This window comes from Orcinus orca, chromosome 12 (genome assembly GCF_937001465.1).
Source record: "Orcinus orca chromosome 12, mOrcOrc1.1, whole genome shotgun sequence".
Lineage (NCBI taxonomy): Eukaryota > Metazoa > Chordata > Mammalia > Artiodactyla > Delphinidae > Orcinus > Orcinus orca.
Window position 1 is genome coordinate 39,522,501 of NC_064570.1, and position 25,801 is coordinate 39,548,301.

Here is a 25,801-nt window from a genome sequence, read left to right on the forward strand (position 1 = left end):
GTAAAAAACAAAACAGAAGAATGTTTATAGAATGCTACCTTTTGTATAGTAGGATGGAATATGAATAAATACAATTATATTTGCTTTTTCAAAAGGGAATGATAAAAGAATAAGCTAAAAAGTAACAGTTTTAGAGGAGGGGAAGAAGTATATGGATCGGGAGGTATCGGTATGAGACATCTGGGATTTATTCCTTGATTGTACCTAGGTTAAACTTAGGAATCATGTATCTGTTTCATATACTAAATGTTAAAGTTAAAAAGTAGAATTAAAAAAAAATTCAAACAAATGGAAATAAGTGAACTTAACTACCAAACAGTCAAGTTAGTGATATACCCATGCAGAGAAAAGCAGTTCAGTCAGATTAGGTCACTTGAAGTACATTGCTTTTAGGTATCATCTTTTAGTCCTACAGGTGCTCATATAATTGCCCAGTTTTCGAAAAAAGTTCTTGATGAAGATATTTCTATTTTTCCTGGATTGGAAATGTTTCCTGCGGTTAAAGGAGCTTTTACTTCTGTGTGTCGTCAAATATATGGTACATGTGAAGGCTTGCAGGTTTTAATTCCTTATAGTTTGCATGAATCTATAGCAAAGGCATGGAAGAAGGTAAGTATTTTCAAACTTTTTTTCTTCTCTTCAAATCTTTATTTCAAATACGGTCACTATTGTAATATCATACTACAGTTAAAATATTTTACTGGAGCAAATATGACGACTTTAGCACCACAGTAGTCCAGGGGACATAATGCTTTCTTATTTGGCACAACATGACTTCAGTACATCCTCTCCCTATAGCACAAAGCTCTGCGACCTAACTGGGCACTACAAAGTCTTTTCTTCTGAAAAGAGAGCCTTTGAATAAATTGTCTCTGCATACACTGACCCTTGGGAAGTTATTTCTGAGCAATTTTTACAGATACCTGGGTTTTTGTTGCATATACTGGAGATCATAATGTAGCAACTGTCAAATATAGTATATATGACATATAGTATATGTCAGTATCTTCCCCCCACCCCATTTATATGCTTCATTTATGAAATACTTTACATTATAGTTAAGAATTAAATAGCTTAAAATTTGCAGGTAATTTAATTTTTAATTACATTGCATCAAATATAAAAATGTTGCATGAGAACTTATGAATAACACTATCAGTAAAAAAAAAAAATGTAAATTTGTTATATTTTAGACAAGTTTGCTATCAGAAAGAATTCCTACTCCAGTACAGGGTTCTGATTCTGTTTCTTCGAAAAGCCAGGAATCCCAGAACATGTAAGTAAATCTGTTTTTTCACATTTGCTGAAATAATTTCAAAATGAGAAATGTAATAGAATACTGTGGCAAAAACATTTTATAGGAAGCTAGATGTATATATATATATATATAATATAGGTTCAAGGAAAAGTACACCTAGGAGGAACCTTAGCAATCATATATACTTGTACCTTTTAAAAGAAGAAAAAATAGCAATATTTATTATACTTCAACCTGTATTTACATTTTGGGTTAGGAAATGTGACATGTTGTAGTGTTTCCAGAAAACTTGGAGAATTACCAAATACTAAAATTGGAAATTCAGTAGAAGTAGAATGTTTTCAAATGCCAGTGAAGTCCATTTACATTTAAACTATAACTTTCCAAAATGTGGGGTACATTTTAGATTTTGGCATTGGAGAATTATTTAAATCAGTATTTGTAGTAATTTTTTAATTTAGATGTTTCCATGTTGTTTTCACAAATATCAGTAGGATATGGAGTCAGATTAATGGGGAATATTTATATATATTTTAAATTAAGATCTGGTGATGTATTCCTGGAGTCTCTTTTTAATTGAGTGTTGGCATAATCTACAAAGATAATTAGAACTTTAAGTGATGTTTAGTTAAGAGAAATTTAAAAAGTCACCATTTTTCTTTAGGTAGGCATAGTTTAACTCAAAAACAAAAAAATCAAACAAAGCCTTTTACATTTCCTTAATGATTAACAAATAGTTAATTTTCTAAAAATCAGTTATAGTTTTTTTTTCTGATATAGTTGTGAAACTTAAATCAACTGCCATCTTTTTCTTTGCGTGAGGGGGTGAGTAACAATGTTGCTGCAATTCATTTTTCAGGTAATTTCTAGGTCTGTTTTCTTCGATCTATGATTTATCATTTTCATTCATGCATTCATTTTCTACTCATTCATTCAGCCATTTATTGGACCGAGTACTTTGCTGAGTTCTGAGTATACCTATATACCTTAGAGAACTTATTGTGTAGTGTAAGATACAAATAAGTTAATACAGTGCGTCAATGTAGCATGCTAAATTTATGATAGGGGGTCATCAGGGTCCTTTGGGAGCTAACTTGGGGAAATCTTTCCCCAAGAAGCAGTTATTAAACTAAGTTAAAATGGATACATGGATATTAACTGTCTAAAAAGGGGAGAACATTATTTCAGGTGGAAGAGATAGTGTGGTCAACAGACTAGCAGTGAGAGAGAACATAGTCAATCACCTTCTCACCTGTGTTGTAAACCAATTAATAGAGATAAAGAAGTCAAGGAAATCAAAACACTGAATAACATAGGCTTCCCAAGATCGGAAGAATTAGACAGATTTACCCTTCTTTCACTATCAGCAGTGGATAGGCTTCCATCACCCCCAGAGGCAGAGCTTACAAAGATCAAACTTAACCATGTAGTAGAACCAAGCAGACTGTGTGCTTCCTACAGGTAGCTGGGTCGCAAAGAAGTGGTGGACAGGCATTGCCTAGCCAATCATGCTTAGGTCATCCTACAAATTTCCTAAGTCCCTTCTTCAGTGGGGAGGAGTGAGTGATTAGGTGGAGAGAGGCAAGCAGTGTTAAACTGGGGAATGTGCTCCATGTGTAAACTTGATGCTAGAGGAAAAGGAGGTTCCTTCAGTATCTGATATTACTGTCTTAGAAACAAAGGTTTAATAGTTTTTGCTAAAATAGAACTGTTTCATTTTTGTCATCAAAATCAAATGATCTCATGGAGTTGTTGAATATCTTCTGCATTGATTGAAAAGTTGGTATGAGATGGGCATTATTTGTTCCATTGTAGTTTGGTAAAACTTGAGAACAAAATCATTTTGGCCAGTTAACTAGACTAGCTTGTCTCCAGCATGTAGCAGGTGCTTGATAGCTTGGTTGAATTAGTGAATGAATAACATTTCTCCTACCACGAGGCACTAGTTTCTAAATAAGGACAGTGATGGTAAGACTGAGATCTTAGTCTTACTGAGTAGGGTAAAATGAAGAGTAAGTTGTTATAATCTATATTTTTGAGCCTCTGACAGGCTAATGTTAGGCATTTTGACCTTACTTTCTGACAGTATATGTTGGAGATTTCCTCTCCATCCTTTCATTTATTGGTGCTTACAATACTATAGAGAAGATAGAAGCTGCTTTGTAGTCATCATAGGGTATGTCTTAAATCTAGACTTTGAAATGCAACCCCAGATGAAATTTCTACAAGGCTAGTTTGATATTGGTGATTGCAGTGACTGCAAATTACTTAGGGGCCATCCTTAGGGTGATGGTAGAGAAGAATGTAATCACAAAAAAACCAATGATGCCCAACCTGCCCCAACCAATTACCAAGGGACCTTTGGTAAAACTAGATGTTGAAGTAACGGGGGAATCTTTGATCTGCAAAAACAGCCTATGATCCCAAAGAAGTAAACACCTAAAGCTTAATTGCCATGAGAGTGTCTGTACTATACACTCTATAACATCTAACCATTCAAAAAATGGAGTTCTCATAAGCTAATAAAGCAGTGTGATTGTTGCCTATTGTCCTGGGGGAAGGGTTCTCCAAGGATGATAAACAAATTCAGTAGCTTAGATCTTCCTTCTGTTTTGAAACATTGAGTATCTTCACTATAATTTGAAGGGAGAATTAAATGCTAGGTTAATAGGAGAAACAATAAGCTAAAGTATATTAACTTTCTCAGAATTATATGACACAACCTGTAAGTTTTTCACCTGTGTTTTTACTTGGGGGGAGTCAGGGTAGACTTTTTAAAAATAATTTCTTTAATGGCTAATAGTTCATTCAAGGTTTTTATCTCTGCTTGAGTGACTTTTGCTATATTTTCTAAAAAACGTATTTTTTTAATCAATATTTACTTTTTTGGTGTTAATTTGTACAAAGTATTCTTGTGATGTTAAAAAAAATTCTTTACCTGTAGTTACTTCTCATTTTTTGATACTTAGTATTTTTTGCTGCCCCCCCCCACCAATTTATTTTCATTAGTTTATGCAAAGACCAGTTTTTGATTTTGCTAATGTTCTCTTTCCCTCTCTATCTTCTCTCCTTCCCTCACTTTAGTAGTACAGGAAAACAAGTGAAAGGGGATTGAGAATGGATATTAAAAGAAGGAATCTACATCAGCCATTCTAACTTTAATACATTTTGATATGTAGTACTTTCATTATTAAGCTCTTATAAATATTGGGAAATTTGTATCTTGATTTTACTCTTTAAATCCATGAAATATTTGGAATACATTTAAGTTTCCAAACATAGTTTGTTTGTTTTTTACTACTATATTTTACTGTTGACTTCTAATTCATTTCTGTTCTTTTCAGAAAATATAGATTGCATAATATGTATCCTTTTAGGTTGGTTGAGATTTTGTGTTGTAGTACAGGGTCAATCAAAACAAAAATCTGTCCTTGCTTGAAAAGACTATTTTATGTTTTTTATTGGAAGTAGAGATATTCTAAGTTTTTAATATTTCCACCAATATTTTGTTTTTTCTGCATATGTATAATCATTCACTATAAAAGTTGATTTGTCCATTTCTTTTGTAATTCTGGGGTTTTGTTTTACATACTTATATTTTATGCTATCAGGAACATAATTCACTGTTTCTTGGGAACTTTTTATTATATAGTATTTCATTACTGCTTTGCCTTAAGTTTTATCCTGTATGTTACTAATATTGCTAAATGTACTTGGCTTTAGTTAGTATTTGCAGAGTACATGAGTTAAGAATGTGTCTGATTGCAGATAGCTCAGTAAGACTTTCTTTTTCTCATAAAGCAAGAAGTCTCATGGAATACTATCCAGGCATTGACTTACTGATGTGGTTTGAGACCCAGCCTCCTCTTCTTTTTCATTATTAATGTTTTTTTGGGGGCGTTTTTGCCCTCAAGTTTGCACTTTTGAAGAGGAAAAAGGTAGAGACAAATGGCTTCTTTTCATGATGCTTTGTCTTTTATTTAGGAAAGAAATCTCTTCTCATTAACATTTTTGTGAACATCTTACTGGATTTGCTGTATGGCCACTTCTTGCTGGATGGGAGTTGATAAAAAAGGAGTTTAGATGGAGGTTGGGTCAGCCTGTTAACACAAAGTATATTTTTCATCTCTTTATTTCCTATCATTCAGAGCAGTAAATTTTGAATTTTTATCCAGTCTGATAATCTCTATTTTTTACTAGATGAATTGAAGTTTTTTACATTTTTGCAATGCTAATATTTGGGGCTTATTTTTCTTATTTTGTACTATTTTTATTCTATTTTCTTTGCTTTTCTCCCTTTATTGCCTTATCTTAGATCAATAAATTTTATCCTGTTTTTCCCTTGGTTTTGACTTTATAAGTCACTGTTCTGTTTCTTTTTTTAAGTGGTTGTTCCTAAATTCTCAATATACATATTTAACCATATATTTTTCTAAGAAAGTAAGAAGTAATTGGGTATTTATATCATGTTTTGAAAAGCATTATGGAGTTTAGCATACTTTGACCAGTTGCTGCTCCTCTAAATACTCCATGACTGTCTTGTTATAGTTATCCAGAATTTTGGTTTTATATTTTTTAATCACCTGATTTATTTCTTCACACAGATATTAAATTTTTTGACATGTTTATTATTTTAGGCCATTTGTTGAAACTTGTAGGCCGTTCTTTCTGATAAGCTCACTTTTTTCCCTAATAAGTTTCTAAATATAGTTATCCTTTAATTGTTCTTAAGGGTTTGAGGGTAGTAAACTGTCCTTATCTTTCTGTGTCTGATAGTAGCTATTCTCCTTCCAGCCCACACAAACCACCCCCACCCTGTCCACAGCTTTTGAGGGCTCACATTCTCTCTCCTCTAAATGGTAGTTTATCTGGGTATCAAAGTTTTGATAGACAATCATTTCTTATTATTATTTGAGGCTTTACTCCACTGTCTTCTAGAATAAGTAGTAACTGATAAGCCTGTTAGTATAATCACTTTTATTTTATAGGTCATATCTTTTCTCTCTCATAGCTTTTCATTTCTTTTTGGGGATGTTTGCTATTTCTGTGTGATTTAAGTTTATCCTGCTTGGTACTTTTTTTTTAATTTTTATTTTATTTTGGAGTATAGTTGATTAACTCCTGCTTGGTACTTTGAATGTTCTTTTGATTGATAGACTGGAGTGGCATCTTTCTTCAAATCTAGAAAATTCTTAGTATTTTTCAAATATTTCTTCAATTCTCTTGAAGCTTTTACTAGATGTATTTGAAAACTTTTAGTATGTTCTGTCTCATCTGTTTTCTCAAACATTTATTTCTTATCTAGCTACCATTCAATTCAATAATTCTTTGTGGCTGAGAGTTTTCCCATTTGCTTTTTTTAATTAATTAATTTGTTTTTGGCTGTGTTGGGTCTTCGTTGCTGCACGCGGGCTTTCTCATTGCGGCGAGTGGGGGCTCCTCTTCGTTGGGGTGCATGGGCTTCTCATTGCGGTGGCTTCTCTTGTTGTGGAGCATGGGCTCCAGGTGTGCAGGCTTCAGTAGTTGTGGCTCGCAGGCTCTAGAGCACAGGCTCAGTAGTTGTGGTGCATGGGCTTAGTTGCTCTGCGGCATGTGAGATCTTCCTGGACTAGGGCTCAAACCCGTGTCCCCTGCATTGGCAGGCGGATTCTTATCCACTGCACTACCAGGGAAGTCCCCCCATTTGCTTTTTAAGTGGGTTTTTAAACAAATACTTCCAAGATTTCCAATGGGTTTTTTAAAAAAATATCTACCTGTTTTTCATTTCTGCTTTTTGCTTCAGTTTTAATGGAAGATTAAAAAATTTCCTTTGAGTATCATAAATAAAGCTAGTCATTATTTCTAAATTATTTCAGCTGGAATGGATTCATTTAACGAATGTTGATTCTGCTGGCTCTTAGCTTTAGATGTCTTTTGAAGTTTGATTTCAAGTGCATTTAAAAATGAGTCTTTTTTTCCTTCACTACTTTCCTCCCTTCTGCCCTCCCTCATTTCCCCCACTTTCTATTTCTATATTCATTCTTCCCTGTCCAGCAGTTTTATGTTTTTTTCTTTTACCCCTATGTTTTAAATAAACATTGTATTGGCATTTTGAGGCTCCTGTCGGTGACGATGAGGATACTGCATATACTGTTAAAAGTTAGAAGATGAATTGATTATCAGCTCATTTCTAGAAATGAAGCTTTCTCTGTATCTTCAAGTCTCCCTAGGCTTATGGCTTGTCAAAAGCTCCAATTTTAGTCAGTTTTATACATATATAAGTATTTTGTTTATATATTTATGTATATAAATTATATATTTTAATTAAACATATATTATTTTTAGTAGTCTTACCCCGTCATGAATCTTAAGCAGTGAGCTTACTGCTGGTCATACATCTCATATGCAACTCTTTGAGTCCTTTATATCCTATTGGAGCCAAATTTGGTTTCCATTGCTTGCATTTGCCTCAGAACTAGTCCTACTTCTTGGTCCAAGGGATATTTATTTTGTGTTTGAACATAGTTATATCTTTGGCCATTGCTGTGTGATCACTGATCGATATGTGTCGGCATGTACTGATTGTTCCTTTTCTGATCAGAAAAGTTCTGGATTTCAAATCTCTTACCAGTTTCAAAACATACTTCTGAAACTTCCTTGGGCAAAAAAGGGCACACTTTTCCATGCTCTGTTTCACTGTGCATATAAACATTTGATTTTGACCTATTTTAATATCCAGTTTTTTTTTTCTAGGCAAGTAGGAATATCCAGTAGGGTGGGTAGAAAATTTTCTCTTACATCTGATACTTCAGATGAAGTGCTGATATCCTCTCCTGTGTTTCCAAATTGCTAGCTCTGACTCACCTATTTACTGTGTGTCTTCTGAATGTTTCAGGTTGTTTTCTTTGTCCTTTCTTTTTCTCTGGAGAATGTTACTGGCCTTTTAGAATTATTTTGAGAAAAAATGTTATTCTCCAAAAGTAAGACTAAGAACCAATGACAATAAAGATAAAATGCCTGATATGCTTTAGAAAGTCAGAAGACAGATACTCCGTAATGAAAGTATAGAAATAATGGAGAGTTGGGGCTTGGGGAATCCAGGCACAGCAGAATTATAATAGGAAAACAGAATGAAGTTAAGACCTGGTTGAGAGAATCTAGGTGTAATGAAAATGCTGACATGTTCAGTTAATACTTGATTCATTTAGTGAAGGAAAATTATTGGATAGAAGAAATAAGAAAAACAACTCACTATCAAGGAAACCATGATGTTTATCTTATTTTTAAACATTTGAGTACTTTGTAGCCAATGTGTACTCTATAAATTTAATTGTTAGTAGTATTAAGCTGTTTTTTGTTGTTGTTGTTTTCAGTTTTGAGTACAATAAAGACGTTCGTACCTTTCTTTTTACCTGTTTCAGTATGGCTTGCGAAGAGAATTTGTTAGACGATTTACTAAATTTTGCTGCCACTCCCAAAGGACTACAACTTCTTCAAAGAACAGGTGCCATCAATGAATGTGTGACATTTATGTTCAGCCAATACGCAAAAGAATTAGAGGTGCGAATTACCATCTGCCACAGGCAAAAGGAACTTTCCTTTCTGTAAAAGCCATTAAGAACATTATTCTGTTTTCTTTGTGTGAAGAGATTATTAAACCTCAATTAAAAAACCATATAGCATTGTAATATTTAACGATATTTTTTCAGGAAAGCTTTAGAGAGTTGATGTTGGTATCTGTGAGTATTTTACAGGCTGAAACAACTGGATGAAATTGAAAAACTCAGTTAATCATCTAGATGTTTTATAAATGTGGTATCAAACATCTGGCTATACTAAAACTCGGTGGAATTCCAGGAGAAAAACCTTTTGGGTCTAAGTGTATGTGTCATTGGGAGTTTGGGGTTCACATTTTGGAAGAAATAAATATATTTGTAGAGGGGTTTTGTTATTGGTACCATTAAATAAAATTTACTATAAATTTAGCCCTTTATCAGACAGAGATCTTTGAGGTATATTCATCATTTTGCTGTTACAGTAAATATCCCTAGATGTCAGGGCTTCTTAGGATCATAGATATGCTTTTAAAAGTGTTTCCTTTATCTCTGGAAGCTATTGTTTCTTGATGTTCAGACTTCTTATTGTAGCCTAGCAGAAGGGGCTAGGGTCTCTTGGGGATCTTTTTTTTTTATAAGAGCACTAATTCCATTCGTGAGCACTCTCTACCTTCACAACCTAATAGCCTCCCAAAGGCTCCACTTCCTACCATTACTTCCAGGGCTTAGGATTTCAACATAGGAATTTTGAGAGGAGATAGACATTCAGATTATAGCAAATATAGAAGGTTTTCAGGCTTTTAGTTTACATAAATTGTGTTTTGATCTGCTGGTGAGTTTGAATTTCTCCTTGTGTACTAGTTAACCATTTGGGTTTCCCTTTTTTTTTTTCTTTCCATTTTTGAAAATATTCAAGTGACTGAGAGAGATTTTTCTTTCTCATTCAGATTCTTGAGACCATGTAGACATAGCTTTTTACTGTTGTGATAATATACCTAGGACTAGATGTCATTTTTTTATATTCATAAATTTTAAAACAATCTGATCTTCCTTTTAATATACTGTTCATTTTAATAGAAGATGTTGTTCCCTGGACATCAGTAACTTACAACCATATAATTTAGTACAGTAGTTTAATGTTGATTTACACCATTCAAGACATTTTTTGAACATTTAGATTCTCAGTTATCTTGTAAGAAGGCAACTAGACTTTCCTTAATTTTGCTGAAGAGAAATTGGAGATCCAGGCTGGTTATAAATGATCTGCTTGTGTTCACACATGTAGTTATTGATGGTAGTAATACTGGAACTCAGATTAGTCTTAACAGTGTCCGTGAAATCTAAGTCTTGTTTAGTGAAGCCCCTCTAGCTTCTCTGAAGTTTTCCTCTGCCCTTCCTTTTTAGTATTTAGTGTTGATCTGGAAGACCCCTGTGGCTGCTAATATCTGAATCAGCAGTGTCCTTTGGGATGATTGATGAGTAAGGTGTTTTTCCCATTGTCATGGAAGAAGGCAAGTGGGAAAAAAGATAGACATTTATCTTGCTGTACTTCTGTGTTATCCCACTGCAGAACTAATGGATGATAAATTAAGGAAAATGGAAAATAAGAGTAATAAAAATGGAAAAGGAAGGCAAATTTATAGAGAGATGAGCAGCAAAAAATTTTAAGAAATAAACCTAATTGTTTCCCATGGTCTTTTAGTCCCCCCCGCCTTTTTTTTTTTTTTGCCCTTAACATGGAATGTATAGTTTATATTTTAAAATTTTGATAAAAACATATCCTTATCCTTTTAATGAAATGTTGAAAAATACAAATTCTAAATGGTTAGCTCTGTTTAGAAGTCAAACACTTTGTCTAAGGTCAGGCTGACCTATAAAGTCTGAGGAAGGAGGAATATTTTATAACGTCTTTATTTTCTTATTCTGATTTCTGCTGAGAGATACTGCTGAACTTTACCATGAATACATGGATGATATTCTTTGTGAAATAACAAATTATTTAAGGTTTTCTACAATGTTGTTTAGAAACCTGTATATTAAATAAGGATTGTGTGTGTGTGTGCGTGTGTGTGTATATAACTTCCTTCTTTAGGAAAAAAATCACATTGCCTCTAAAACTGTCATTTTTAAGAAGATACCATTATTCTTTTTAAAATCGTTTATTTGAAAGCCCAGTTAAAAAACTGGCAGTCAATACAGATTAATTAATGAGAATTTATTCTCAAAGAACCAACCTAAAGAATAAAATAGTAAGATAACAGAAATTAGAATTGGAAGGAGTTTCTCTTCATCTGGTCCAAAGTCCCTTATTTTATATATAAAGAGACTTAGAGACATAGTGACTTGTTTAGGGTCATGAAGCAACATAGTTTTAGGGCTGGTTCCAGAACCTAGATCTCTGAAACAAGATTATCAAAAATATTACATTAGTATTAACTCACTCATTGTTATAGTTTGAGTTTTTTCTGCTCTTGTTATCTTTTCTTGAAAGACTGTCCAGCATTTTAATAAAGAAATCAGTAACTCTACATGTAACATGTAAGTAAAATATTAGCATGCTGTGTTTTCCTGCTTCTCATTATTCCTTATTTATGTTAGGTCAGCAGGCATAAAAAGTTTGGCTATGGAGTTCTGGTTACACACGTGGCATCAACAGCAGCAGGTGCAGTAGCACTACAAAGTTCAGGTAAGTTCTTTAGAATTATAATTTAAATAAAATGAGTGAGTCTATACAAAATTTAACTGCCATGATCAAGTATCAGGTATTTCACTCAAAAGTTCTTTTTCCCAAGTTAGGCCTTAGGTAAAAAGAATGTTATTGGGATTTCCTTTTTACCTTTTCGCTTCCGTGCAATCCCACTAGGAATTTTTTTTTTCTCTGTAAAAAAATATATAAATTTTTTCTTTCCTCAGAACCGTGGTGCATAATGATCTAAACTGAGTTATATTGGATGGCTTTAAGAAGCCTTCATCTTATAAATCAAAAGTTTGTCATCCTCTCTTGGTATAATTGCATCTGATAGGATTTAATGCTCAGTTTCAGTAAATTATATATAAATCAAGATTTCCAGTCATAATGATCACACATACATGCCATTTTCTTATTCCTTTTTCTCTTCCTTTCTTGAAAGATTCTCTCTCACCCACTTAATTTTCACCACTATTTTTGGAGTTTGTAGTTGGCGTGTATTGAATATTATCTACTACAGATTGGATTTTTAAGACATTCTAACATTGGGAGATTTAATATATTGTATATTAAGGTTATCTGAACCCTGAACCAGAGACAAGATGTAATCTCTAATAGAGATGCCGTGATTATATTTAAGTCTTAGAAGTGAAGAAACATAACATCAGTGGTCACTATTGATTCTCTCCTCAATAGTAAATATTTTTCTATAGTGTATCTTAAATATTTTTTGGCTGGACTAATTTGGAATACTTATGAAACACGTTTGTTGCAGAAGCTGCACTAAGCTGAGCCACTTACTCTTTTACTTAAAATAAAATCCAATTTATTTATAGTATTGAGGGACACATTAATGGAAGCATTTGAAGACTAGATTCAATCCCAGATTTTCTTGTTGCTCAAGTCATTAAGCTTCTAAACCTCATATATCCAACTTTTCTTGAGAGGATTAAATGCAGTTTTTCATAGGACAAAGGAAGGAAGACTAACACTGCTCGAGTTCCTCTGATGTCTTGGTACTATATTAGGACCTCTGTGTGTATCATCCCATTTATACTTTATGGCAACCCTCAAATGCAACACTTTTCTCAGCTTTCAAATCGGGAACTGATGCTCTTAGAAGTCGAAAGATTCAAGGACATGTAACTAACAAGCTGGCAGATTTGTAACTTGAACACTGCTATTTTCGATTTCAGAGCCTATATGTTTTCCATTGTACCAGAGGACCCTTTCTGCTCTAATGTGTTATTACGAACTTACTGATTTATGATGAGGTGTTCTGTCTTGCACCTTTCCATATGCTTTGATTCCTCATAAAGGAATTTGATAATTGGGCTTAATAATCACTTTCATTTAGATTTATAGTATCTGACTCAGGAGAATTTAAAGACTGTATAGAGCCAGAAGTTGTATGAAGTGGAGAAATGTTCTAAGCATATGGAAATGCAAAAAAATTGTTACACTAAAGAAAGGGAACACACACTCTTTGGTTGTTTACTGTGCCTCCAGGATACCTCCTTCTTTACACACATACACCCCAGCTTTCAGGCTGCATTTCACTCTTAGCTTATTTGCTGAGTAACATGTAAACCTTATTTTTTTCAGGAAAACATGCTTGGAGAGGTCATTGGCTAAAGGATAAAAATTGGGGCTCAAAATTCAGTCCTCTAGGGAAATAGTCTTTGAGAGTTTAGGCATTCCATAGTTCTATGATAATGAGGCACCAAGGATACAAGTATGTCTTCTGTCAGCGTGGACCAGTCTTGTTAGAAGGATAATTATGTCTTGCCTCCATAATCCAAAGAAGCAGTATATTATAAATATGATGTAAAATTCTTCTTAGGGTTTATTAATGCACTTTTAACTGAATTATGGGCCAATCTGGAATGTGGAAGAGATGATGTTAGGGTAACCCATCCCAAATCTACTCCAGTGGACCCTATTGACCGAAGCTGTCAAAAGGTAAGAAATGATTTAACTAACAATGTATAGATTTGAAATCTCTCTCTCAAATTACTTCATCCAGACCTTAATCTATATTCAGTTACAACCAGCAGCCTTTCCTAATTTTTTTCCCTCCTTTCTTTTATTTCTAAATTTTTATTTTTAAAATAAACTTAGTAAAGACAAATACCAGTGTTCCCTGTGAATTGTCTTGCAAGGACGTTTTTCTTTTAGGATATTCCTACTATAATTTTACTCAATTAATAAACAATACACACCAGACATATTAAAAAATCAAAACAACAAATGCCGACTCAAAGGAAGTAGAAAAAGAACAAACAAACCCAAATTTAATAGAAGGAAAGAAATAATAAAAATCAAAGTGGAAATAGACACTAAGAAACCAATAGAAAAGGTCAGTGAAACTATGAGCTGGTTTTTTGAAAAGATAAAATTGATAAACCTTTAGCCAGACTTCTCAAGAAAAGAGAGGAGCCAAATAAATTGGAAATGAAAAAGAAGTTACAGTCAGTACCACAGAAATCATGATATTACTATGAACAATTATATGCCAATAAAGTGGACAACCTAGAAGAAATTGTATATTTCTAGGAATTTATCCATCTCCCAAGACTGAATCAGGAAGAAATACAAAATATGAGCAGACAGATGACCAGTAGTGAAATTGAATCCGTAATTTTTAAAAACTCCCAACAAAAGTCCAGGATCAGATGGCTTCACAGGTTAATTATACCAAACATGTAAAGAGTTAATGCTTTTCTTTCTCAAACTATTACAAGTTTAAGAGGAAGGAATGCATCAGAATTCAGTCTGTGTGGCCGGCATCACCCTGATTCCACAACAAAAGACTGTGAAAAAAAATTAAAAATACAGGCCAATATCACTGAATGTAGTTGCAGAAATCCTTAATAAAATACTAGCAAATCAAATTCAACCATACATTAAAAGGATCATACACCATGATCAAGTGGATTTATCCCAGGGATGCAGGGATGGTTCAGTATCTGCAAATCAGTTGTTGTAATATACCACATTAACAATTGAAGAATAAAAATCATATAATCATCTCAATAGATACAGAAAAAGCGTTCGACGAATTTCAACATTTATGAAATTCTCAATTCACTGATGTATGAATGGATAAAGAAGATGTGGTATAGGCCTAGAATGAAATATTACTCAGCCATAGAATAGAATGAAATCTTGCCATTTATGACAACATGGATGGACCTAGAGAGTATTATGGTAAGTGAAATAAGTCAGATGGAGAAAGACAAATACCATATGATTTCACTTTTTTTTTTTGTATGGTAAGTTCTGGAATTTATTGTAAAATGAGATTTTTCTAACTATCCACAAAACTTATCTTTATGTTTAAGGTTTTTCCTATATGTTGCTTTATTCAAAAAATATTTTTTTTGAATATTATGAAGTTAATATTAATTTGAATAGTATTTGGTCACATATGAACAACTACAGCAACAAGGCTGCACTGTCTATGAATGTGAATATGTGAAGAAGAAACATCATTTACTAATTTGTAGAAGATGAAAAAGTTAACATATGATTTCACTTATATGAAGAATCTAAAAAATGAAGCAAATGAACAAACATAACAGTCATAGATTCACAATAGACAGGTGGTTGCCAGAGGGAAGTGTGGTGGGGGAATGAGTGAAATAGGTGATGGAAATTAAGAGATACAAACTTTCAGTACAAAATACATGAGTCAACGTGATGAAATGTATAGTGGTGAATATAGGCAATAATAGTATAATATCTTTATGGTGGTAAAGGTGGTCAAAATGTACAAAGGTTCAGTTATAAGTAGGTAGTAGGGATGTAATGTACAATATGATTAATATAATTACCACTGCTTTATGTTATATGAAAATTGTTGAGTAAATCCTAAGAATTCTCATCACAAGGAAATTTATTTTTTCTATTTAATGTTGTATCTATATGAGATGATGGATGTTCACTAAACTTATGGTAATCATTTCCTGATTATGTAAGTCAAATCATTATGCTGTACACCTTAAACTTATGTAGTGTTATATATCGATTACCTCAAACTGGAAGTAAAAAACAGCTGAAACGAAAACCAACCAACCAAACCTAAGAAAGCCTTGAACACTTAGACTCAAATCTAATAGAAAATTGTCATGATTATTTGAAGGAGGAGGTGGGCAGAAGATTTGACACTGAAGAGAAGAAAGGTGTCAATTAGTAAAGTGCCTTGAAAGTCATGCTAAGGAGTTTAGACCTGATGTTTAGTAATGGGCAACCACTGCGTGCTTCTGCGTAGGGGATCCAAAGAATGAACTGTGCTGGAGAAAAATATTCAGATTCTTGTCGATAAGACAAGAGCAGGAGCTTAAAAATTTCATGGAGAGATTAACTTGGTAAGATTGCACCAGAAAATGAGCGGGTTTTGATAGGAAAAGCCATGGCTTTTTCTAATAACTATATTTAGATTACTTGAATTTCCAGTGAATGTAGTTAAAGGATAAAGATAGCCTTGTGACCTGAGTGCTATAATATATAGAATTTATTATTATCTTGCTCCAGAGCCCCAAAGTATTTTTCTTATATTTTCTTATGCATCAGATATAACAGTGCAAAGAATGAGAATGATTGCTCATTTCATTTTTTGTCAGAACCTAACTTTGAAGAGATACGTGATATTTTAAAGCATTTTCCAGTTCTCATTTATGTTTTGTTACAGTTATGTATTGTTAGGACATAGATTATTGTTGACATTAACTATTTTGTACTTATCATAGATGCATATATTTCAGTTATATGGATTGATTAGGCTTATTTTAAAAATTGCCCTTCGCATTAATGAGTCTTCCTTGGATGTGGTTAAAAAAAAATGAACCCTTTGAACGACTGGTTTTTTTCTCCCCCTCCCACCTCCCCCCACCCCAGTCTTTTCTAGCACTGGTGAACCTGTTATCTTATCCTGCTGTTTATGAGCTTGTAGGCAATCAGGGTCTTCCTAATAAAGAAGAATATTCTCTTCGTGAAGTCCCAACGAGGGTTATTGTAAGTCATTTTCTTTTAATCTTTCACTCTTATAGTGCCGCTTTTTAAGATCTGTAGTAAAAATGCAATTTAACAGAAAAAAAGGTATACTAAATCACATTTAAAGACTGTTTGATTTATTAACCTATAGAATGTTAGCTTCTGAATTATCTGTAAATGGAATCTTTGATCCGCTGTCTAACGGTGGTGGCACCTATTGAAATAACAAGGTTAAGTCTTCCCAACTAGGAAAGAGATTTGGCATATATAGAAGTATGTGTATGAATTATTTTTAGGTGACTTACGTTAATAAATTGTATCGAAGGAGTCCAATGCATTTTCTGCCTATATTTTAAATGAACTACATATTACTGCCCCATGAGGGCAGTATATACATATTTATTTAATTTGAGACTTATTTTATATTCATACTCTAAGATGGGTAATTTGTTTTAATCATTCAGAGACATTTAGTTCCTCATCTTTGGGTAAGTTTATGAATTGAACACACATAAATATGTGTATATATGCATTAGTAAAGAATTATTTAGTTCTGAAATTCTGTTGTTAATCATTACTTTTATTTCTGGTCACTTTGTCCTGTGTGTTGTCTTTTTTTTTTTACGGTTTTGACATTTTGAATTCTTCTAATTCTTTTGACCGTAAACATTTTATTTTTTTAAACTTTCTCTACTTTGGGAAATTTTTTATAATTTATGTGAATGAAATATAAAGATAGGTATTTTTTATCATTAAACTTTTATATTCTTGAAGTGTTCCAATTTTATCTTATCCTTACTTGTATCTTGGCACTTCTCTTTTTTTGCTTGTTTAATTTTTAAATTTATTTTTTTATACAGCAGGTTCCTATTAGTCATCAATTTATACACATCAGTGTATACATGTCAATCCCAATCTCCCAATTCATCACCCCCACCCCCACCCACCCGCAGCTTTCTCCCCTTGGTGTCCATACGTTTGTTCTCTACATCTGTGTCTCCATTTCTGTATCTTGGCACTTCTTAAGTAGTTTTATAATTAGCCATTTATGCGCCTGTCTTCCCTACTATACTGTGAGGGCCTGAGAGCAAGTAGGATATCTTAGTCATATTTACATATAGAACATAGTAGATATCCAGTGAATGGTTTTTAAAAATATTTCTAATATTATTACCTTTATTGAAATCTGTTATGGAACACAAGTACAAATGAATTATTTAATCTAGCGCAATCGCTTGGATGTTTGTTCTCAAGTTTTCATGGATGTTCTACAGTGCATAGTCAGAAATATCTTTCCACTTCTGTTAGGATTGGTCTTTTAGTTTTTTTAAATAAATTTATTTATTTATTTTTGGCTGCGTTGGGTCTTTGTTGCTGCGTGTGGGCTTTCTCTAGTTGCGGTGAGCAGGGACTACTCTTCATTGCAATGCATGGGCTTCTCATTGTGGTGGCTTCTCTTGTTGTGGAGCATGGGCTTTAGGTGTGTGGGCTTCAGTAGTTGTGGTGCACGGGCTCAGTAGTTGTGGCTTGCGAGCTCTAGAGCACAGGCTCAGTAGTTGTGGCGCACGGGCTTAGTTGCTTCGTGGCATGTGGGACCTTCCAGGACCAGGGATCGAACCCTCATCCCTTGCATTGGAAGATGGATTCTCAACCACTGGATCACCAGGAAGTCCTGCTCCTCTGTCTTTGAGATTACTCCTTAGTGGTACGTAGAGCTCTTACTCATGCCTTTTTACAGTTACATAGTGCTCTTGTGTGGATGTACTAGAGTTTATTTATCCAGTTGTCTATTGGTGAACCCTTGGTTTCTTTCAGTCTTTTACTATTATCAATTATGCCAAAATTAATAGCCTTGGCTTATCTTGTGTTTACCAGTATGTCTGTAATTTTTTTTTTTTGTATCGCTGCATAACAAATTGCTACCAACTTAGCAAATTAAAACACCCACTTATTATAGGTCAGAAGTCAAGTACTGTGCGCCTGGGTTTTCTGCTCAGAGTATTAAAAAGACTGAAATCAAAATGTTGGCCAGCCTGAGTGCTTGTCTGGAGGCTCTGGGGAAAAATCCACGATAACAAATTCGTTCTTGTTATTGGCAGAAGTCAGTTTCTTATAGTTGTGGGACTGAAGTGCCTGATCTCCTGCTGGCTGTCAGCCGGGGGCTGCTTTCAGGGCTTTGTCAGATTGTTCCCTCCATGTCAGCATTGAAGAACTTCACTCATGCTTTGAATCTCTCTGACTTCCTCTTCTGTAACTAGTCAGAGAAAACTCTGCTTTTAAGTGTCTTATGTGATGAGATCAGAGCCACCCTGATAATCTCCTCTTAAAATCAACTAATTAAGGGCTTTAATTACATCTGCAAAATCTCTTTACAGCACTACCTATTGATACATTAGTGTTTAAGGCCTGAGAATCTTGGGGCCATCTTAGAATTCTGCCTACTACTGATTTTTGGGCTGGATTTCTATAAGTGGGATCCCTGCGTTGAAAGGTAAATTCATATGTAATTTTGGTATGTATTGCTAGATTTCCAACCACAGGGAATAATTCTTCTGCATTCCCATCAGTAAGATATTACAGTGCTTGTTTCCTGACAGGCTCATAGAAGATAATGTGGTCGGTGGTTTAGATATTTGTCTGACAGGAAAGACGTGTTAATTTATATTTTTCTCATTATGAGCAGAATATCTTTTCACGTGTTTAACGTTCATTGACGTTTCTTCTTCTCATAGTGGTCTTTCAACTTATTTTTGCTTTTTCTCTATTTGTGTTATGTTTCTCAATTTTAAGAAATTCTTTATACTTTAAGAATATTTGGCCTTCACTCTTCATGGTTTCCTATTGAATATCTACCAAAATTCTAAGCCCTGGAACAACTTCCAACTTGTACTTGTGTATATTAAAGATGAATGACACAAAATATTCTTTTCCTCTGACAGATATATTTTTCAATTGCTTTTCTATTTCTTTTCTATTTATATACATTGTATATTAGGTTGGACGGACCCCTTTAGTTATTGGAGAAACTCAATTTGAATTAGTTTAGGCAAAAAAGGAATCGACTTACCATCTTGCAATAAAATCAGAGACAAGTGGAAATAGAACTTTGAATTCAGTCAGGTCGACATCTGTCTCTCTTGCTTTCCCCACTCCCTTTCTTTTTATTGCTCTCCATTTTGACTTTATTGAAAGGCATATACATAGTATATGGGTTAAGAGTTTGTATTCTGAAGCCAGACTGCCTGGATTAGATTCCTGGTTCTGCCTCTTACAAGCTGTGTGACCTTGGACAAGTTTGACCCATTTTCTCCTCTGTTAAAAAGAGGGCAGTACTGTTACTGTCTCAGAGTTGTTGTCAGAATTAAGTGAATTGAACTAAGTTAAATATAAAAGTTTAAATCACTGACTGGCAGATAAGTGCTATATAATTGTTTGCTGTAATTATTATTAATATGTTCTTCTGCAGATGGTGTCCTCTGTAGAAGAACACACGGGAGGGACTACCTGTCATTCCATACTGACACGTTCACCATCCCCCCTTGCATTAGTTTCCTAGGGCCACCATAACGAATTACCACAAAGTGGGTGGCTTAAAACAACAACTTTATCCTCTCTCAGTTCTGGAGGCCAGAAGTCTGAAATCGAGGTGTCAACAGGACCACATTCCCTCCAAAGTTTCCAGGGGAGAATCCTTCCTTGCCTCTTCTCATTTCTGGTGGTTTCAGGCATTTCATAGCTTGTTACTGCATCCCTCCAATTTCTGCCTCCATCTTCACATGGCCGTCTCCTTTTCTTTCTTAAATCTCCCTTTGTCTTCCTCTTATAAGAACACTTGTCATTAGATTTAGGGCCCACTTGCCTAATACAGGATGATCTTATTCTCAAGATCCTTAATTTAATTACCTCTGCAAAGACCCTTTTTCCAGATAGGGTAACAATCATAGGTTCTGGGGATTAGAACATAGACATATCTTTTTTTTAGAGGGAGTCACCGTTCAACTCACTACACCACCAGAGTGGCATTTTCCTCTACCTCCTGTCTATAGACTGAATGTTTGTATACCCCCCAAATTCATATGTTGAAACCTCATTCCCAGTGTGATAATATTTGGAGGTAAGGTCTTTATGGGGTGACTAGTGCCTTACTAAAAACCCTAGAGAAACCTCTCACCCCTTCTGCCATCTGAGGACACAGCAAAAAGATGACTGACTGTGAACTAGAAAGTAGGTCGTCACCAGACACAAAATCTCTGGCAACTTGATGTTGGACTAACCAGCCTCCAGAACTGTGAGAAATAAACTTTCTGTTATATATAAACCACTCAGTCTGTGCTATTCTATCACAGCATCCAGAATGGACTAAGACACTCCCCACTTTGAAAAATCCCAAGGGAGGACCTTAATAGACTGAGTTTTGTTCATGGATGTTTATGGACTAACCAATCACAAACCACTCCTAATAGTGCAGGTATAGGAGTATTGGCATTATGGTTGACATATTCCTCACCCTTCACTTGGCCCTTTCTTAAGTAAAAGGGATCAGATAGCACAAACACAGCCATTGGGACAATTGTAAACAGAATAGGCACTCAAACATATATTGATTTATAGAGAATGCATATTCCTCTTTGTTTTTCCAGTCGTGGTTTCATTCTGGCTTACTAGATTACTGAACATATTCCCAAGCTAGACAATATGCTTTTAAAAAAGCACAGAGTTTCAGACTCCTTTTTGAGTCCCAAGCCTTACTTGCAGTAACTTATTTCTCAGAAGCTGTTGCTTAATTTAGGAAACTGATTGCCTTATTGACACACATTGTAGTGCTTACAAACTGAATTTCTCCATAAGGTGGGCTTCCCGGGAGTTTACTTCCCTAAGTGGTGATCCATCAGTGTAATCCCCTTTGAAGAAGAATTTATTTACTGTAACATTTGTTCTCTGAAAATGCATTATCATTGATAGATAGCTGCTATTAGCTTGTTGGTAATACATTCTCTACCTTGTATTCTTACAGTATCTAGTACTTAGATTCAGAACTAGAACTTTGGAGTCACAAGGTGTCATGTACTGTTTTGAAATGAGTGTCCAGCTACGTAGCAGCCAACAAGGACAGATTGTTTAAGATAGCAATCTTTTCATTCTTCATTGTTAGGCAGTTTATTTAATATTTGCTGATTGTAAACTCTTTGTGCTAATATTATTTACACATTTTACAAGACGTTTGTAGAATGGTAAATGCATTCCTAAGTGTTCCATGTAAAGTTTCAGTTGGTAAGCATACAAAATCCAGTTTTTCCTGTGTCTTGTTTAGTATTTTTCAGATGTGATTTTTAGATCCATTATTTCCTCCTCCTTACAGTCTTATTTCCTGGCCTCTTACATATTTGATATGTTTGTACTATCATCTACATAGACCTCAGGAAATATTATGTGACTTTATTCCCTAGAATAACCATTCCTCTTTTGCCCTGTTGGTTACAGAAATACCTTGAATTTAAACTCGTGGAAAGTAACAAGTTTCTTGATCAGGAAAATGATCAATGAGAGAGACAAGTATTTGCTATGAATAAATTTCTTAGGCCTGAACCCAAAGATATGCACAAAAGCGAGGTCTTATAGAAAGAAAGGCTTTTAGAGAATGCTCAAAATTTTGTGATAGGCTTAAATTGTCAGTGCTTGGGACAATTGATGGCACCTAGGCATCAGGTTCTCTCTGTACTTGCATCAGTGATTTTTAAGCATGGTTACCCATTGCAACAACTGTGGGAAGCTTTTACAAGGATGTTAATGCCAGAATCATACCCCAGGGATAGTGACTTAATTGCTTTGGGATAGAGCTTGGACAGCTATTACACTTACTTTTTTTTTTTTTTTCTTTTGGCTGTGTTGGGTCTTTGCTGTGCATGGGCTTTCTCTAGTTGCAGCGAGCGGGGGCTACTCTTCGTTGCGGTGCCCGGGCTTCTCATTGTGGTGGCTTCTCTTGTTGTGGAGCATGGGCTCTAGGCGCACGGGCTTCAGTAGTTGTTGCATGCAGGCTCAGATGTGGCTCGCGGGCTCTAGAGAGCAGGCTCAGTAGTTGTGGCACACGGGCTCAGTAGTTGTGGCTCACGGGCTCTAGAGCGCAGGCTCGGTAGTTGTGGTGCACGGGCTTTGTTGCTCCGTGACATGTGGGATCTTCCCGGACCAGGGCTCGAACCCGTGTCCCCTGCATTGGCAGGCAGATTCTTAACTACTGCGCTGCCAGGGAGGCCCTATATTTACTTTTTAAGTTCTCTAGGTGATTGCAGTGTTTGCTCAGGGTTGGAAACCACTGCTTTACATGAGCAGAGAATATCTATTAACAAAATCTCAAATAATTCCTAGATAAAACTATTTAAATCCACTGTTCATGCTTCACATTTTTAGAGTTCATATTTGTTTTTCAAGGTAGTTTACATTTTTAGCAGTTTAAACAGTATTTAACTGGCTGCAATAAGCAGCTTTGGCTAAACATTTGATTCATTTCAGGAATGTTTACACGTCTTGATGCTCATACCACACCCAGACCAATTAATTCAGAATCTCTAGGGGTGAGATTTAGGCTTAATTAAAAAAATGTTTTTTGAAACAGCTCCCTACATTCAAATGCAAAGCCGAGTTTGAGAACCACAAATCTAAATAAATATTTGTTGATTTGATTTTCTTTAAATGGTTTCAGCCAAGAACAGTCTAACTCAGTCTCTTTTACAGGATATTATTGACAGACTTATAATTTTGAATTCTGAAGCCAAGATTCGTTCTTTATTCAGCTATGAACAATCACACATCTTTGGTCTAAGGTAAGATGCTGAATTTCACTTGATGTTTTCTTATTGCAAAAACAGTTAAGGATATGTTCTATATCCTTTAAAAAAGTATTTAAAATAAGCTAATTTTTAAAGCATGTTTAAATGTAATTTGTCTTCCTGTAATATTACAAAGTAAATTATAGTCACTAGATTTTTACGTTTACATATAGTCACTCGGTTTTTAGGTTCTGTACTATCACAGTGTATTTCACTTTTGCTCGATTCATTAGAGGCATTCTGTGGACTATTCAGTTTACTCAGGAGTCAACTGGGGCTTCCTTGGATTGGTGTTGGATTGGACTCCTGCCATAATGTAGTCTTGAAAGAGGCCTAGAAATGGATGATTTATCTTGCCCAAATGTTGCTCCTCAATGTTAATCATACTCTTTAACCCAAGGTTTAAATCTTTTCTGGTTGAATTTATATTCCTTAACATTTAAAAGCAGCTGAATTAAAGAAAATTTTTACTTTCATAGGTTCATGATTTCCTTTCTACTAGCAAAGTAACTTTTAAAAGTATGAGGGGGAGGGTGTCAGTGAGAATGTTCTACCTAAGAAATAAAGCAATTACTTTTCTAAAATTAGATTTCTCTAATGGTAGTGTATATTATAAGTCTTAAGCCTTTTTTTTTTACATTCATTAATAGCTGAGTTTCATTTTTGGATTTATAGTTCAAAGAAGGTAGGAAAAAAAGCTGCAGCTATTATAGTTCTTTGTGGTGGTATGCTCTTTATCTCAAAACGTACTTTCACTTAAATTTTAACTTTCTGTGAATAGCATCAGATAATCATATAGCAAGCAGTGATGAGGAATTCTGGGGAGAACCTATCAGTAGAATCTCCTTTTGCATAGCAAGTATGTTTCTGAGTTTTCTAATTATAGAACATAGATTTTGGTCTCTTGTTATTAATATGTTGAGTAAATTTTTTTTTCTGTATGTTTTCTTTCTTTTGTAGAGTAATATTTTCTTTTGGTGTTCTTCTGGCAAAATATTTAGCAGTAGGATTTTAAGTCATGTAAAAAGCAATCCAAGAAGTAAAATGCTCCTGGGAATAAAATATATTAATTTGCATAGTGTATGCTTTCTCATAATGTCTAAATGGAAACTAGAAAATTTGCCATCCCATTGTAGATACCTATAATAGCCGTGCAATATAGTGGTCAGCAACATGGACTCTGGAGTCAGTCTACCTACTGTTTACTAGTTTTGTGAAGTGAGATCTCAGTTACCCATCTGTAAAATGGAGGATAACTATATACTTTTCCTCACAGAGTTACCATGAGACTTACATATGAAAAATTAGAAGGGCTTATAGCAGTGCTTGGCACATAGCGAGCACTATAAAAATGTTAGTAATAGATATAAAGTAGCAGTACTTCGTTTCTTTATATCTCTCTACTTGCTGTATACGGTTTTTGAGTTTTACTTAGGAAATAAATTGACTTCATTTTTTCAGTATCTCAGTAGTCTTCCACATCTGCCAAGAAATGTGCTGTTTACAATATCAGCATTCAGACAAAGAAAATGACAAAACCACTTTTTGAGGAAAAGTTTGTATTTTAATTTTATGTGTCTTTTAACAGATTTTTCTTTGACAAGAAATTTCATGGTATTTTGAAGTCCATTCTTATAATACTCAGTTGTATTTTTAAGTTATGCATCTCAAGTTAACTTTCATTTTTTAAATGAAACTTTCACTTTTCTATGAAAGTTTACTTTCATTTTTAAATGAAACTTTCATTTGTCTATGAAAGTTTACTTTCATTTGTCTACTGTTTCAGTCTAGCATTGGTCACTGAGGTCCAGTGGTGATAATTTAAATCATAGCTTAGTATTATATAAATCTCATGTTTCTATGTATTTCAGATTTTTGCCTGTATCATTTTCTTTCACTCCCACAATTTTTTGTTTTTAATTGTACCGTTCCCTCCCAGTAAGTCATCTCATTAATGTGTTTGATTTCTACATTTAGCATTGCTTTGTTCCATTCACTTTATTTTTTTTCCCCTTGCTTCAGAAATCTAGACTAGCATGATGGTAAGTTTGATACAATTTCTTTAGGTTTACCACAGCTCTTAGATGAGGCTAATTTGGGGCTTAAGGAAATGTGGATTTTCACATTCAACAGCATCACATTCTATTTAAGTTTCTGAATTTTTATTTGCCCAGATCTTCTTACAAATCTTATATTGTAAATGACTAATATACAAGAAGCTTGCTCCTTTGATTAGCCCTCCTATCCTCTTTGTTTCCACTTCCAACCTGTCCTTTTCTACTACTGGTATCAGTGTGCAGACATGCCTTCACATGTCCCATTTTACAATGAAATGAAACAAAACACACGCACGGAGAAACTCCTTGACATCACATCTCTCTGCAGTCACTGTCCTATTTCTCTGCCTCTTGCAGCAAAATGTATCTATACGAACTGTCCCTACTTGCTCACCTCTGCTTACTCCTCAGCCCCCTTAGATTTGACACTGACTTTACAGTTC

At 34.4% G+C, this 25,801-nt stretch overlaps 1 protein-coding gene and 1 long non-coding RNA gene across 8 annotated transcripts in view; one reads left to right on the forward strand and one right to left on the reverse strand.

Annotated features, from left to right (window-relative positions):
* Window positions 1–25,801, forward strand: part of TBC1D32 (TBC1 domain family member 32) — a 182,739-nt gene that overhangs the window by 72,297 nt on the left and 84,641 nt on the right. For 6 of the 7 annotated variants that reach the window (XM_049695498.1, XM_049695495.1, XM_033408076.2 and 3 more), the window contains 7 exons: window positions 408–609; window positions 1,194–1,276; window positions 8,659–8,797; window positions 11,392–11,479; window positions 13,326–13,444; window positions 16,382–16,498; window positions 23,207–23,295. In XM_049695498.1, coding sequence (XP_049551455.1) covers window positions 408–609; window positions 1,194–1,276; window positions 8,659–8,797; window positions 11,392–11,479; window positions 13,326–13,444; window positions 16,382–16,498; window positions 23,207–23,295 — 837 coding nt within the window. The remainder of the gene's footprint in view (window positions 1–407; window positions 610–1,193; window positions 1,277–8,658; window positions 8,798–11,391; window positions 11,480–13,325; window positions 13,445–16,381; window positions 16,499–23,206; window positions 23,296–25,801) is intronic. The other variant, XM_049695497.1, reaches the window with a different exon arrangement.
* Window positions 1–25,801, reverse strand: part of LOC125960706 (uncharacterized) — a 74,472-nt gene that overhangs the window by 34,207 nt on the left and 14,464 nt on the right. The window lies entirely within an intron of this gene.